Source organism: Garra rufa, chromosome 15 (genome assembly GCF_049309525.1).
Source record: "Garra rufa chromosome 15, GarRuf1.0, whole genome shotgun sequence".
NCBI classification, from domain to species: domain Eukaryota; kingdom Metazoa; phylum Chordata; class Actinopteri; order Cypriniformes; family Cyprinidae; genus Garra; species Garra rufa.
The window spans coordinates 30829432-30846639 of record NC_133375.1 but is presented as its reverse complement, the minus strand read 5'-3'; the positions used below and the strand labels follow the sequence as shown (position 1 = coordinate 30846639).

The following is a 17208-nucleotide window of genomic DNA, read 5'->3' as shown; positions in this document are numbered from 1 at the left end:
ATCCCTTTGTGTTCAAACCAAGAACATTCCCAATGTTTACCTTCCTGAAAGACACTACAGAGCAAATAAAGAACATATTGGAACCCGTGGTGAATTGGCTTAATTTGCAGAGAACTTTACGAACATTTTCTTCTTTCTTTTTCTTTTAATTAAACAATTCTTTGCACATTGTTGTTTTAGTAAAAGAGGCAGTCCACAAAACCACAATACATTGTGGAATGTGGCATGTGAAAAGGCATTTCATTAATCACATTTTCTTTGCTCTCCCTGGATGACAAGTGATTTGTTTTCAAGGGTCAGAGCACCATGTCATTCATAAACAGAGACTGGATGTGAATACTGATGAATGTCCACACAGCAGCACTTCTCACAAGTCAGAGACTACAATGACATACATATACAGTATCTCACAAAAGTGAGTACACCACTCCCATTTCAGCAACTATTTAAGTATATTTTCTAAAGGGACAATACTATAGAAATAAAACTTGGATATATTTTAGAGTATGTGCAGCTTGTATAGCAGTATAGATTTACTGTCCTCTGAAAATAACTCAACATACAGCCATTATTGTCAAAATAGCTGGCAACAAAAGTAAGTACACTCTAAGTGATAACAGCAGTATGTTGTTTAACCAAGCAAAGCCACATGTCCTATTTATCATTTTTATGTTTTTGTCTGCTTGAGAGGACCATACAAAGTTGTGTATTTTCTATTAGAGGAGTTAAAATTAGTTGCTTTAAGTACAATTCTCTCATACTGACCACTGGATGTTCAACATGGCACCTCATGGCAAAGAATTCTCTGAGGATTTGAGAATCAGAATTGTTGCTCTCCGCAAAGATGGCCAAGGATATTAGAGGTTCAGTAACACCCTGAAACTGAGTTACACTACAGTGATCAGGGTCATACAGAGGTTTTCCAAGATGGGTTCCATTCGGAACAGGCCTTGCAAGGGTCGATCAACAAAGTTAAGCACTCATTCTGTGCGTCAGGTGCAGAACGTGGCTTAAAAAAATAGATGCATTAATGCTGCCAGCATTGCTTTAAAGCTTGCAGAAGTAGAAGGTCAGCTTGTCAGTGCTCAGACCATACGCCGCACACTGCAACAAGTCGGTTTGCATAGGCGTCATCCCAGAAGTAAGCCTCATCTGAAGCTGGCTCACAACTATGCCTGCAAACAGTTTGCTGAAGACAACCTGTCCAAGAGCATGAATTACTGGAACCATGTCTTGTGGTCTGATGCAGTGGCGATTTCTTTAAGACTGCAAGGGAAGCTCAGCTTCCCCTATAATGTCACAAAATTAATGGTCAAATTACGTACTATTGTATTAACATTTTATTGACTAAATATGCGTTAGAAAACGTTCATCTCAAAGACGAGTTCGTTCAGAATCAGTTACTGTAGATATAGCAGGTCGGCTGACTTGATTTTCTTCTCATACATTCCCGTAGCGTCACAGTGCATTTCCCCATTGAAGCCCAGCGTCCATTGACTTCAATGGGGCTGCTTTGAACGTTTTTTTTCAGTGCTTTAAAACTAGACGGTCATTGGATAAACGCTGCGATTATGTCCCGCCCACGGACGCTCAGCGTCTCTGGGGGTGAATGAGGAGTGGGCTGGCCTGGACGCCGAGCTTCTGCGTGATGATTGGAAGATCTGTCGAAAGATTGCATCTCCTTTTGACTGACAGCGATTTTGTACTATAAGGAATCGCTGAAGCTATTCGCGCTCAGTCCCATGATATCGTGGATTTCTCAAGTTCAGTCGAAATAAAAACTGCTGCAACCTATTTCTTTATATTTGCTTGGCGAAATTGCTTGATTTTCATCATACATTTCACACAATTATACACCACATTCCTTGTTTCACTTTTACAGAGTTTAATATTTTTTTTAGATCGTTCATTCATTCATTCATATAGTAGGCTAGGCTAGCGTCGTGGGTGAAACTGCACACGAAAAGACGCCTAGTTGGTACGACAGGGTCACAGACCATTTTCTTGAAAAGGAACGTAGGGCAGAATTTACTTTTAAATAAATAGACAATTTTATGATATAGGCCGAAAATGAGCTTCCCCTATTTGACAGACCAGTAGCCGCCACTGGTCTGATGAGACTATAAGATAAACTTGTTTGGCTCAGATGATGGTCAGCATGTGTGGCGATGCCCTGGTGAGGAGTACCAAGAAAATTGTGTCTTACCTACAGTCAAGCATGGTGGTGGTAGCCTCATGGTCTGGGGCTGCATGAGTGCTGCTGGTACTGGGGAGCTGCAATTCATTGAGGGAAACATGGAGTCCATTATGTACTGCACATTCTAAAGCAGAATGTGATGCCTTCCCTCCAGAAACTAGGCCAAAACTGCCCAAACACACCACCAAATGACAACTGCCTTGCTGAGGAAGTTGAAGGTGATGGGGTGGCAAAGTATGTCTCCAGACCTGAACCCTATTAAGCACCTGTGGGGCATCCTCAAGCACCACGTGTCTAACGTCTCACTTTTGTTGCCAGCTATTTTGACAATAATGGGTGATGTTGAGTAATCAACAGGGGACAGTAAATCTATACTGCTATACAAGCTGCACATTGACTACTCAAAAATATATCCAAGTTTAATTTCTATAGTATTGTCCCTTGAGAAGATTTACTATACTGACAATTCTTCCATAATTAAAAACAAATCTGAAAAACAAACAAAATCTATTTAAAATGTTTATTGCATAGATCAGGAACAGTATACATATTTAGGGTGATACAATAAAGGAATAACATAAAATGTAATAGATTTGGCTCACTTATGCTCGTTAACTTGATACAGTAAAACAATAAATCAATCGCTGTCCAAGTTTAATCTTAATCAGAACAATAACTGTGAGTGCAAGATGATAAAACACTGATAAAAGAGGAACATAAGCAATCAGTAGACGGTACTGATACGAAAGAAAATATGTACATAAGAAATGACAACACGTTAGCGCATTTGAGATGAAAAACAGTGCAAATTAGCTCTTACTAGCTTAGTAGCCAGGAAACTCCCACATTACACAGAAAATGTATATATTTGTCTTTAGAAGTCTGAGTGAACATTTTCTGTGAACCTGAATAGTGAAGACACACACAAAAAGATGACAATAGAAAAACAAAAGACTAAAACTAACACATAAACAATATTACAGGACTAAAAATAAAAATCTTCATTTTGTTTCAAGAAGACTCCATGTAAACAGCATGTCAGGCCTATCTGCATAATATTTGCTGTGGGTCCTCTGAGCATTTGTGGTCATTATGACACTATGAATGTCTGTAAGCTCCCAATAACTTACAACAAATCACACACCTGAAATAAATAACATTAAAACTAACAGACATCCATATTGAAACTGGAAAAAAAGTAGTAATCTAATCTATAAAAAAAGTTACTTCATTAGAGGAAAAAAAACAACAACACTTCAACCAAAGTTACAGTTCAGATTATACTGAAGTGATCAAATGTCTTTAAACTTAACCAGTCTCCCAAAATGTCATTCACACATGAGCATTTTAAGAGGTATTCAGTTTCGAATACTAAAGGTTTTGGCTTTCTTGATGCTTAACAGCATTGGCGGTTTTATCTTTGGCTTATCTGCAAAAAGCTGAGCTTCACTCTCTGTTGTGGGAAAACGTCTCAAGTAGATGTCGGGATATTCCTTCTGAAACTGAGAGAACAACAACAAAATTTGCTTTTAGGCAGTCACAAAATTAACTGGAGCAAAGTACGAATCAAAATTTAGTGAAAAAAGATATTTCACAGGTTCAATTAAATGTACATTTGCGTTTAAATATCTACTGCTAGAAAATAAAGTAATACAAATGTTTGAAGGGATAGTTTACTCAAAAATGAAAATTATGTCATTAATTACTCATGTCCCTCCAAACTCGTAAAACCTTTGTTCATCTTCAGAACACAAATTAAGATTTTTTTTGATGAAATCCAAGAACTTCCTGACCCTGCATAAATAGCAATGCAACTGACACCTTCAAGGCCAATAAAGTTAGTAAGGACATCATTAAAATAGTCCATGTGAAATCAGTGGTTCAACCGTAATGTTATGAAGCTACGAGAATACTTTGTGCGCAAAGAAAACAAAAATATCAACTTCATTCAACAATTTCTTCTCTTCCATGTCAGTCAATGTATATTCACAATAGTACCACAACAATGTCCTTGCTACCTTTCTGGGCCTTGAACATGTCAGTTGCATTGCTGTCTATGTAGGGTCAGAAAGTTCTCAGATTTCATCCAAAATATCCTAATTTGTTTTACGAAGATGAACGAAAGTCTTAAGGGTTTTGATAGACATGAGGGTATGGAAGCGAGTTTCCAACACTGAATAAAAGATTAAAAAAAGGTAATTGTGACTTTTTAATCTTGCAATTCTGACTTTTTTCTCAGAATTGTGAGATATTGACTCGCAATTGGGAGTTATAAAGTCAGAATTATGATATAAACTCACAATTCTGAGAAATGAAGTACGAACTGTATGATATAAAATAACAATTGTGAGTTATACAATCAGAATTGCGAGATACAAACTCACAATTGTGTTATATAGTCAGAATTGTGAGACAATTCTGAGAAATAAATTTGGAATTGCGATATTAAAAGAAAACCAGTATCCCCCCCCCAAAATTATGCTATGACTCGCAATTGTGAGTTTATATCTCAAAATACAAAAAAGTCAGAACTGCGAGAAAAAAAAGTCAATGGAATTCTGAGAAAAAAAGTCACAATTGTGGCTTTTTATCTCACAATTCTGACTTTATAACTTGTAACTGCACTTTTATTTCTCAGAATTGTGAGTTTGTCTCAATTCTATGAAAAAAAGTCAATTAAGAGATTTAAACTCGCAATTGGCAGAAAAAAAAGTTTTTTATTTTTTATTTAGTGGCATATGAGGGTGACTAATTAACAATTTTCATTTTTGGGAGAACTATCCCTTTAAGGCCTTATTTTGTACCCATTTTATACAAACAGCAGGATGTTTATGAGATATGAGAAGTTCAATAAATAAATACCATTTTTAGCTTCTTTTTCTTCTCTTTCACAGACATGCTTTTGTCCTTTATGAGACTCTCCAGTAGGTCAGCCAGAGCAGTCTGGGACACAGACAGTTTCTGCTCTTCAAACTCCTGAGTGCTGATCTGCCTGCAGAATGAGTACGTCGGCATGGCAACACCAGGGCCTGGGTATGTGGTCTGAGACCCAGAATGCATGCAAATGAATGTTAGAGGAATGATGAATGAAAATATAATGCATGATTAAATGAATAAACAGAGGCATTTCCTCTCATGAATAATCTAGTTTAAATTCAATCTAACATGTTCTGCATTTAATTCCAATACAATGGCCCTGAAGACATCTATTCTAAGTCCATTACAATAAACAAACAAAAAGAATTTTCGGTGGTAACTGACAATAAAATGCTATTGTTTAAGTTCAAGTTCATTTATCCTCAGGTTGCAAGTTGGGGTTCAAAAGTTAGGGTCTAAAAGGTTTTTTAAGAAATGTATACTTTTATTAACCAAGGATGCATTACATTAATTAAACGTAACCTTAAAGAGATTTATAATGTTACAAAATATTTCAATTTCTAATAAGTGTTCTTTTTACTTTCCATTCATCAAAAAATCCTGGATAAAATGTATGAAGGTTTTCATAAAGATATTAGCAGCACAACCATTTTCAACTCTGATAATAAATGTTTCTTGAGCACAAAATCAGCATATTAGAATGATTTATGAAGGATCACGTGACACTGAATACTAAAGTAATGATGCTGAAAATTCAGCTTTGCCTTTACAGGAATACATTACATTTGAAAATATATTTAAACAAAGGTTACAGTTATTTTAAACTGTAATAATATTTCACAATTTTACCCTTTTAACTGTATTTTTGATTAAATAAATGCAGCCCTGGTGCGCATAAAGTACTTTTTTCAACATAAAAACAATCTATTACCAGTACTCAAGTGTAGTTCATTAGAATTCTATACATTTATCATTTTTAAACAACACAGCTAATATATTGTTAATCTAAAATTAAATATAAAGTTACATAAACATCATTCTAACAAATATACATTGGAAAAGTAATTTCCATGTGGTTTGTCAGCACTCACCAGTGATTTGAGATAAGTGATGTGATCTTCCACAGCATTGAGCAGGTACACAGGCACCTGCAGGACCTCCTGATGGTGATCCATGAGAAATGATAACAGCCTTGTAGCCAAGAGCTCGTCCAGATCATCCACCTCCTCACAGCTCAGGACACATCTAGAGAACGTCTGCACCAACTGCACACATGCAAATGTATATGTAACATTTATGAAAGATATGTGCACAAAAGGACAAGAAAACAATATATTAATTTTAATGTGAGTGAGATAATGAGGTGAAAAAAAAAATCCATCTGTATACATCCTTAAAAATAAAGGTTCCAAAAGGGTGTTTTTGCTGTGATGCCATAGAAGAACCAAGTTTGGTTCCCCAAAGAACCTTTCAGTGAACATTTTTTAAAACAACAATTTTGAAGAACATTTAAAAAAAATCTAAACAACCTTTTTCAACCATAAAGCACCTTTTCTGCATTTGAAAGGTTCTATGGATGTTCAAGGTTTTTCATAGAACCATCGATGCCAATAAAGAACCTTTATTTTTAAGAGTGTAAGGTCTACTCTTCCTGACCAGAGTCCGTGTTCCAATGACGTCATGTAGCCGTGGCATGTCCACGTTCTGGCTCATGCGTGAGATCATTCGCAGGAGTAGCTGTAGTTTGCGGCGACTGGCGGGTGGCAGGAGTAACGTACAGAGCTGGAGGGCCTCAATGGCCACCCGCTCTAGTGACGGCTGCAATAAACCTGGAACGTGATGTGAGCCACATGTAACCAAAATAAACCACAGCACAGGACTATAACTTAAATGAATAATCAGTACTAATAATCTAATCACACACACTAATTACTTTCAGCAACACACAAACACACAGTTGGCATGTGATGAAACATCTTGTTACACTTGGAATGTCTAAGAGAATTTAAATCACAGGAACTAGTGATGAGCTATATCTACACATATCTACATCTCTAGTAACTAATGATAAGATATATATAATGGTGGCCAAAATTATTAGAACACTAGTATTTTCACCAGCTAAAAATGGTTTTAAGTCAGTTATTGCTATCTTTTGCTGTAGTGTGTCAGTAGGAAATATCAGTATACATTTCCAAACATTAATTTTGCCATTAACTGTAACAATCCAGTGAGATTTTTGTTTGCACAAAGAGTTTGACAACAGCCAGTGCTTCACACAGAGATCTGATCTCATCATCATCCAGTCTGTCTGGAATGACATGAAGAAACAGACTAAATCCAGAAGAACTGTGGCAAAGTCTCCAAGATGCTTAAGAAACCTACCTGCAAAGCTATTAAAAGTTTTAGGCACTTGTGTAAAAATGCTATAAAATGAGGATGCTGTTAACTAAACTAAATTAGTTAACTAAATTAAATCAACATTTAGTGTGACCATCCTTTGTGTTTAAAGCAGCTTTTCCCCTTGGTGCACTTGCACATAGTTTTTCCAGATAGATTTGCAGGTAGGTCTCTTGGAGCATCTTGGAGATGTTGCCAAGTTTTTCTGGATTTAGACTGTCTCATTTGGTTCTGTTTCTTCATGTTCCAGATTATTACAATTAATAGCAAAATGAATGTTTGGAAATGTAAACTGATACTTCCTACCGACACATTAGAGTAAAATATAGAAATAACAGGCCACCGCTATATATACCATGTTATATATATTATGAATATCATGTTTTATGTCATATAAAATTAGTTTACAATTATACATCTATTCATATTATTTGCATACTATTTCTTTATTTTATTTATGTAACACAAACACACTACACCCTGGCTTAACCTGTTTTTTTTTTTTTTACCAAAATGAATATGTATAATGTAAAAAAAGGCATTATTAGTCGCCAAAGTGTGCCATAGAATGTTAGTTAGCATTAAAGTGATAGTTCACCTCAAAATTAAAATTCTGCTACTTTCCAAACCTCTAATGAAATATTTCGCAAGAAAAATTAGAGTAGACTTTTTTCCTCCTTAGGATCTCTTTTGTGTCCCATGCAAGTAAGATATACAGGTTTGGAAAGACATGAAGGTGAGCAAATTTTTGAATGTTCATTTTTGGGTGAACTATGCCTTTAAGATTTATAATTCACGTTAGTCTGGAGGACAAACAAACACATGCTCAAGCACAAACAGAGAAGCGCATCCTCATGGTTCATGTGTGTTTTTCACATGCTCTTACTTTGCTCAGGTTGGCGTGCTAACGGGGCCGAAGGGGGCTGAGCGGATGCAGGTTTGCTCAGGTCCAAAGAGCTCTGACAGCGTCTGCTAAAGCTCGGACCTGCCCTAATGTCCATGCAACTTCCATGCAAACTGCGCAAACCAGGACCTCTAAGACCAATGCTGGATGTGGAATCTGGCCTCATGGTAATTTCAGCCACAGGAGCGTGGATGCTAATGCTGCTAGCAGACATTTCTCTATTCTCCTCTATGTCAAACAAGTTACCCATACTTCTAGGCCGGGGCTTGGAGGGTCTCTGGTAGTTTCTGCGAAGATCTGAAGGGAGTTGGGAGCTTGTGTTGCTGCCGGAGGTTTGAACACAAGAGTTTATGGAGATTGAGGAACCTTGAAGCTCAAATTTGAGATTTGGGTCTATTGGAGAATCTGTTGATTTATCACTGCTGCAGGACTGTAGGCTTTCAGATGATCTGAGAAGTCTGTTCTTTGAATGGCTATCAACAATTCCCTCCAAAGAGCAACTTCTTGACCGAAGCCTGCCATATGGGACTTCTGTTTTGTGAGCCTGAGGAATTTCTAGATAGCTATCGTCCAGCCGGTCTCCGTCGCTGGCCCTTCTACCTCTAAAAACGGACTGCTGTGTTCTAAGGCTTTCTAACTTAGTCTCTGCTTTTGAACTGAAAACTTCCCTCATGGGTGAATCGGCTTCATCGAAGGCCTCTTTTCTTATTAAGCTCAGCAGGAGGCATTCGGTCGATTTGAACAGGTTGGCAGTGTTCACATATGGGGTTTTGGCTGGTTGTGGGCAGTTGGGTTCCTCCTGGTTTTTACGCTTTCCACGTTGAGTTTTAGATGCCGTGATGTAGCCACACATAACTAGCAAAGGACCAGACAACAGAACATAAACAACAAACAGGCAGGCAAAGACATTCAAGAACGAGGTGAGACATTTAAGACAAGACACCACAAAAGCAGTGCAGTCAGTAAAAACAGCGCCGTGTTACTCCACAGTTGGTTCCATCAATATTTTGAATATTAATACCCACAGCCAAATGATTTTTGTAATTTTTTAGGAGGCTTTTCCCAGAAAGGACAAAGTGTGTGAGTATTATAACAACCCAGGCCTGAATCTCAAATGACATAACCCATTTACCTACATTTCAGTTTTTTTTAAGTTAAGAGTACTTATGTAAATAAATCATGTAACAAACCATATTTATGTAAACTGTAAAATAGATACACTACTGTTCAAAAGTTTGGGGTCAGTATTTATTTTTTGAAAGAAGCTCACCAAGGCTGCATTTAACTGATTAAAAATATAGTAGTAGGGTGAAATATGTGACCCTGGACCACAAAACCAGTCTTAAGTAGCATGGGTATATTTGAAGCAATAGCCAAAAATACATTGTATGGGTCAAAATTATCGATTTTTCTTTTATGCCAAAAATCATTAGGATATTAAGTAAAGATCATGTTCCATGAAGATATCTTGTACATTTCTTACCGTAAATATATCAAAACTTAATTTTTGATTAGTAATATGCATCGCTAAGAACTTTATTTGGACAAATTTGAAGGCTTTTTTGCACCCCCAGATTCCACATTTTCAAACAGTTGTATCTCAACCAAATATTGTCCAATCCTAACCATACATCAATAGAAAGTGAATTTATTCCGCTTTTAGATAATGTATAAATCTCGATTTTAAAACATTGACATATACTACTACTATTTGAAATAAAGGTTTTCTATTTAATAGATTTTAAATAGATAAAATTTTCAGCATCATTACTCCAGTCTTCAGTATCACATGATCCTACATAAATCATTCTAATATGCTGATTTAGATAAACATATCTTATTATTAATTTTAAAAATTATTATAATATATGCATATAACATATTGTTATCAATTAAGCACTTGATATTGATTTGTGGAATCCAAGACACATTTTATTCTGAATTATTTGATGAATAGAAAAAGTTTTAAAAAGCAGCATTTATTTGAAGCAGAATTTCTTAATTAAAAGGAATGTTGTTTGAAATCAATTTAATGCATCCAATTTTTTTGAATGGTAGTGTATATGTAATTTAACATTCAAGGCAAGCATATTTTCAGTTTTTAATGAGACTTAAGGGAAAAAAAATGTGTCTTTAAAGGGAAAAAACAATGAAACACATGCTTCATACATACCCAGGATGTTGACAAAGAGTTCATAGTACTGATAAGTAAGCAGTGGCTGAGAAAGACTGTAGAAATAGTCTGAGACCGTTTTAAACACATCCCGCTCAAAGCCTGGGTAGGACGGCTGGTTTGAGTCATACTTTGGCCCTTGATGGAATAGAAAAAAAGTCAATTAATTATAGTTTCATATTTACACAAAGACAATATGAATGTGATCTTGGTAGTAAAATTTTAAACACTTACAGTTTGCAAGACATTTCATGGCAGACAAAACCCAGTGCGGCAAATCATCTATAGAGGGGACAAATTAGGAGAAAATAATCAGAATGTGAAAATACACCACCAGTCAAAAGTATTTTTGATGTTTTTTAAAGAAGTCTCTTCTGCTCACCAAGCCTGCATTTATTTAATCTAAAGTACAGCAGAAACATTAAAATTGTGAAATATTTTAACTATTTAAAATAACTGTTTATATATTTGAATACATTTTAAAATGTAATTTATTTCTGTGATCAAAGCTACATTTTCAGCATCATTACTCCAGTCTTCAGTGTCACGTGATCCTTCAGAAATCATTGCTGATTTGCTGTTAAAGAAACATTTTTATTATTATTATTATTCTCAATATTTAAAATAGTTGAGTACTTATTTTAGGATTCTTTGATGAATAAAAAGATCATCATTTATCTGAAATAAAAAGCTTTTGTAACATTATACACTACACCATTTTTTGGGAAAGCAATTATAGAAATAAATACTTTTAATCAGCAAGGACGCTTAAATTGATCAAAAGTGATGATAAAGACATTTAAGATGTTACAAATTTCAGATAAATGCTGTTCTTCTGATCTTTATCAAAGAAACCTGAAAAACATTTACTTAGCTGTTTTCAACAATGATAATAATAATAAAAAAACATTTTGAATAGCAAATCAGAATATTAAAATGATTTCTGAAGGATCATGTGACGGAAAAAATTATCCTAAAAATTCTGCTTTGAAATAAATTACATTTTAAAATACATCTAAACAGAAAACATATTTTATATAGTAATAATTTTCAAAATTGTACTGTTTTGGCTGTACTTTGGATCAAATAAATGCAGGCTTGGTGAGCAGAAGAGAAGAAGAGAATCTTATTTTTGACCGACAGTGTATGATATTTGTCTTTTTTTTTTACTGAAATAGCACATTTATAGCCTACCTGTCTTATCCTCCAATGAAACGACTCCATGTTTATTGACTTTGGTCATATTATACACAATAAACTGAGGATTGACTTGAGCTGGATCCAAAACATCTTCAAGATACCCTGATCCAACCAACTTCTGCAAACTAAGCATTTAAAAATTGATTAGATTCACGAAGAACATCATATTTAAAATGTTTGAATTAATGTAATACACCCTCTAATAAGAGTTAGACATGTAACAAACTGCAAATACAACAATAACAGAAACAATAGCATACTCATTTTGAACTCATGTAAATCATACATAAATCACTTCAACATCAAAAACAAACCAGCAGTGACCACTAACAAAAAAATGACCATATAATTATTTAAAATGCCTTGGTACACTACCAAAAAAGTTTTTAAACAGTACGTATTTTAAAGACGTTTCTTCTGCTCACAAAGCCTATATAATGCTGAAAATGTAGCTTTGATCACAGGAATAAATTACATATTACAATATTCAAATAAAAATAATTATTATAAATGCAGGCTTGGTGAGTGACTTCTTAAAAAAAAAAAAAACATTACAAATCTTACTGTTCAAAAATTTTTGACCGGTAATGTACCAAAGTATTAAAGCATTAAATAACACTTGACTAGTGGTGCATGTCATGTAAATGCAAAGCATGTAGAACCAAGCAATGCATCAAAGTTTGTGAGTGACTGCAAACAGGAAATACTTTTGGTGCAAAGCTGTGTACTTAAACACATGCAAACTTTTTGTGACAAATGGTGTGTGTGTGTGTGTGTGTGTGTGTGTGTGTGTGTGTGGGGGGGGCTTACTGTGTAAGTGTGACATTCTTCCAGATTACATGAACGTCATCCTCTGTGAGCTCCCTGCAGTGCTCCGTCTCACCCGAGGATGATTCCATAGGAGATGCTTGTGCTTCTGGATCCACATTTTCCTGTGTGAAATAACAAGTGGATATAACATATCTGACATATCATTAACAACACATCTGAAACAAAACAAACAAAAATTACCAATATTTCTTTGTCAAATTTCTTAGAGCCCCTGAATTTGAAGAAACTCTCCTTGTCTAGCACAGATATGCTCTTTTTTCTCATAACAGGGGCACGGTTAGGAATAGGCTTCAGTGGAGATGTTGATGGAAACCTGAAACGTATTTTAAAGCAGAAAATATATATATTTTTCACCAATTATCTTTCAAAGCTTTCTAAAACATTCAGTTTATCATACCTGTACAGATGGCTGTTGTCCTCCAGGTCTTCCATGCCCCATCTACCCTTCACATCTTCAATAACATGGTTCTTCAAGAACTTTTTTAGCAGCTGGACTGTCTGCTGTCTGGTGACCTCTGGTCCAAAATTGCTGTTGTTCTTCAAGAGTTCATGTAACCAGTCCACAGCTGCTGATGCGGTGAAGCAGTTCATGTAAACTCTGAAGTGCTGCCGGTGCTTCTTCAGAGGCATCCCTGCCCGGAAAAGCTTGGTCACTTCATTCCACTGGAAAACAAAAATATAATATCACATTAAGAGCTTGTAATCACTTATATATCACATGCATATACATATACATATATAAATGTTACTCATTTTTTGTTTAAAAGGTTTACACAATTAACATTACATATAAAAATAGTTTTAATGTGAACTTTATATGACAAAACAGAATCTTTTAGCTGAAGAAACACCTAATAATAAACAAAGCACTTCTATAGCCCACAAACAGAAACTAAATTTAACAAAGACTGAACAGCTAAATAAACGTACATCATAAAACTGGCATGCAGGTCATTGACTTTGTAAACAAATACGACACATCACTAGACATCTGATCAAAAAAGCAGGAGACACTCACCAGTTTAGTGGCCCTGTATGGACCTGGGGTGACGATGTGTGAACTCATTGCAAAGACCGCGATGTATTCAACACCTATGCAGCCGTTTTCATTATTCCTACATATACGGGCGAGTTTATTTTTGATTTACTAAACGCATTCGGCTATATTTAGTAGGGCTACTGAATATATCGATAGATAAACCAACTAAATGAAGTCGCTGGCTGTGTAAATAGATAATCCGAATAGGTTTCACTCCTCACACCCGTTTGAAATTACAACGCTAACGCCTCGGACGATTGTGATTGGATGATTTGTTTGGTCACATGATTGATCTGGCGACAGCTATTGGTTATTCCTTGGTGACTGTTTTGGCTGTCAAAATATTGGTCTGATTTATACTTTTTACTTCTTTCACAACATCTTACGAACAACAATTTACAAAGTATTTAAATATAAAACTGGTCAAATTATAAAAACACCAAACAAAGAAAATGTAAAATTGAAAAGGTCGAAAATCGAAAATACAAAACACAAATACTTAATTTATTTATCATTATCATATTTATAATTACATATAATTTAAATTATAGAGTTATATATAAGATACATGCATGCTCTACAGGAACGTCTACAAGAGAACATGAAAAGAAAACAAATACAGAGGATAACGAAGTCTAATTTACATAAATTTGAAGATAGATTAAAAGTTTTATAGTTAATAGTTACTACTTTTGTGTTCATTATTTTATTTTAAGTCATATGTACACTACACTACCAGTCAAAAAAAATTTTTGTGTTTTTTTTTAAGAAGTCTCTTCTGCTCAAACCTGCATTTATTTGATCCAAAGTACAGCAAAACAGGACAATTGCGAAATATTTTTTACTATATAAAATAACTGTTTTCTATTTGAATATATTTTAAAATGTACTTTATTCCTGTGATTTCAAAGCTAAATTTTTAGCATTCTTATTTCAGTCACATGATCTTACAGAAAGTATTCTAATATTCTGATTTGCTGCTTAAAAAACATTTATTATTCTTATGTTGAAAACAGCCGAGTAGAATTTTTTTTAGGTTTCTTTGATGAATAGAGAGTTCAGAAAAACAGCATTTATCTGAAATAGAAATCTTTTGTAACATTGTATGGATGTTTTTTTCATCACTTTTGAACACCCTTGCTAAATAAAAGTATTAATTTCTATAACACGCAACCCCCCTCAATAATAAAAAAAAAAATTATATATACATATATATATATATATATACTGACTCCAAGCTTTTAAATGGTATAGTGTATTATGTTACACTAAGCTTTTTTTCAGATAAGCACTGATCTTTGGATTTTTCTATTCATGAAAGAATCCTGAAAAATGTACTCAGCTGTTTTAAATATTGATAATAATAATACTGGAGTAATGATGCTGAAAAATTAGCTTTGATCACAGGAATAAATTACATTTTAAAATATATTCAAATAGAAAAGAAGTTATTTTAAATAGTAAAAATACTTTACAATATTTCTGCTTTTGATGTATTTTGGATCAAATAAATACAGGCTTGGTGAGCAAAAAATAATTATTTAAAAAACATAAAAATCTTACTGTTCAAAAACATTTGACTGGAAGATTTTTTTAATTAATTTAATGCCACAAGAACAAGAGGTGTTACATATTCATATCAAATTAACATTAGCTGCCAGAGAAAAAGAAGAAACTAAACTTTTTAGAGCATTACATGTTTTCAATGCTTTTTTTGTTTGTTCCAAGAGATTTACATACAATTTAAAGTCTTTAATAAAATGAAAAAAAAAAAATCGGTTTACACTGAGCCCACTTTTTCTTATGTATATGGAATTTTCCTAATAAGATAATGTATAATACGTTGTTCTTTACAATTCATTCTTTCATTTTCTGTATAAAAAAAGCACATCAAATGTACAAACATTTTACTTGTAGTGCAGTTTCCGTTCTGAGAAGACGTGGCGTGAGGGAGAACGACTACAATTCCCATACTGCACTGCACACACGGTAAGAGTTTCACTTCCGTTTTTATTTCCGTTAGGTGTTTCTGGCGACAGTTACTGACTCATAACTGGTCGGCAAATATTGAACGGTTTATCAGGTAGGTGTTCGTTTTTGTATAAACAGATCATATTGAACAACGTGCTCTATATACTGATTTGTACACAAAGTTACTATAGTGCGATTTCATTCATTACTGATGGTGTAGAACAGTCGTTAGAAATCTGTGTTGCTAGCTTTTAGCTGTCAATGCTGCCAACCGAACTTAGAGAACTGTAACTGGTTTAACCGGTTGTATCAAATTATTTTTAAATATATACATTAACGCGTATATATTAAATATACATATTGCACAAAGCGAAAAAGCATAAATCTTCACTCGTTAAAAAATGTCTAGATTTGCATTCTAAACTAGCTAGCTGACAATATGACCAGTTGATAAAGGCATAAAAAGGCAATTACAGCAATACTGATTCTCAACTACAATGTAAACTTTGGAATATGGCTTAAATCAATGTTTTACACATTCTAAAGATCCTGCATCTAGTGATGTGATTTTATAACTTCTCATAACTCTCTTTCTAGGATCTGCTGCTGAAGACAAGAGTGCAAGGACGATGATTGATATCAAAGCATGGGCAGAATATGTGGTGGAGTGGGCAGCCAAAGACCCCTATGGCTTTCTCACCACGGTTATCCTGGCTTTGACCCCTCTGTTTATTGCCAGCGCCCTGTTGTCGTGGAAACTCGCCAAAATGATCGAGGCCAAGGACCGTGAGCAGAAGAAGAAACAGAAACGACAAGAGAACATTGCCAAAGCCAAGAGAGCCAAGAAGGATTGAGCTTGGCATGGAGAGGGGTCAATATCATAGTCTGGTCCCCGATATATGGCTCTTCTCTTAACCCAGGACAGTTCTTATGGGACCTGGAGCAAGACTGGACTTGAAAGAGGCCTTAGTAAACCCTTAGAGGGAACATATAATGGGGAGCTGATTGATCTCAGTGGCAGGACTGCAGTACTTTTCCAGGATATTATCAAAACAGTGGAAAATGCACTGCATTGTTGTGCTATACACCATTGTGCAGTACTCTGCATTCCATTTTTTTTACTGATTGATTGTGTTTTCCAAGCTAAATCACACAAAACACTTCAATTATGTTTTTTTTATTAATAAAAATTCTTAACACGAATTTTGGCTCAAAACTGTCTAATGTCTGTGTGATTACTGCTGTATTGTTGACTCATGATGCACCACCAGTCAAAAGATTTTTAATGTTTTTTTTTTTAATGTTCTTCTGCTCACCAAGCCTGCATTTATTTGATTCAAGGTACAGCAAAAACAGAAAACTGAAAATTATTACTATTTAAAATGTTTTCTTTTTGAATATTTTAAAATGTAATTTATTCCTGTGATCAAAGCTAAATTTTTTGCATCATTACTCCAGTCTTCAGTGTCACATGATACACATGAGAAATCATTCTAATATGCTAATATTTGAGTACATTTTTATCAGGATTCTTTGATGAATAGAAAGATCCAAAGATCAACATTTATCTAAAATAAAAAGCTTTTAGTAACATTATACACTATACCATTCAAAAG

At 34.6% G+C, this 17208-nt stretch overlaps 2 protein-coding genes across 2 annotated transcripts; one reads left to right on the top strand and one right to left on the bottom strand.

Moving 5' to 3' along the window:
- Window positions 1-2738: 2738 nt before the first annotated feature.
- Window positions 2739-13818, bottom strand: depdc1a (DEP domain containing 1a). Its single transcript, XM_073819487.1, has 12 exons — window positions 13601-13818; window positions 12980-13245; window positions 12763-12895; window positions 12562-12683; window positions 11746-11876; window positions 10786-10833; window positions 10552-10689; window positions 8361-9233; window positions 6731-6903; window positions 6166-6339; window positions 5060-5239; window positions 2739-3699 (listed from the first exon to the last, which is right to left on the bottom strand). The coding sequence occupies exons 1-12, from the start codon at window positions 13646-13648 to the stop codon at window positions 3556-3558; spliced, it is 2430 nt and encodes an 809-aa protein (XP_073675588.1). The 5' UTR covers window positions 13649-13818; the 3' UTR covers window positions 2739-3555.
- Window positions 13819-15616: 1798 nt separating this feature from the next.
- smim15 (small integral membrane protein 15) lies at window positions 15617-16795 on the top strand. The gene is made up of 2 exons (XM_073819062.1): window positions 15617-15704; window positions 16190-16795. Exon 2 carries the CDS (start codon window positions 16222-16224, stop codon window positions 16444-16446), a length of 225 nt encoding a protein of 74 aa, XP_073675163.1. The 5' UTR covers window positions 15617-15704; window positions 16190-16221; the 3' UTR covers window positions 16447-16795.
- The last annotated feature ends 413 nt before the right edge of the window (window positions 16796-17208 follow it).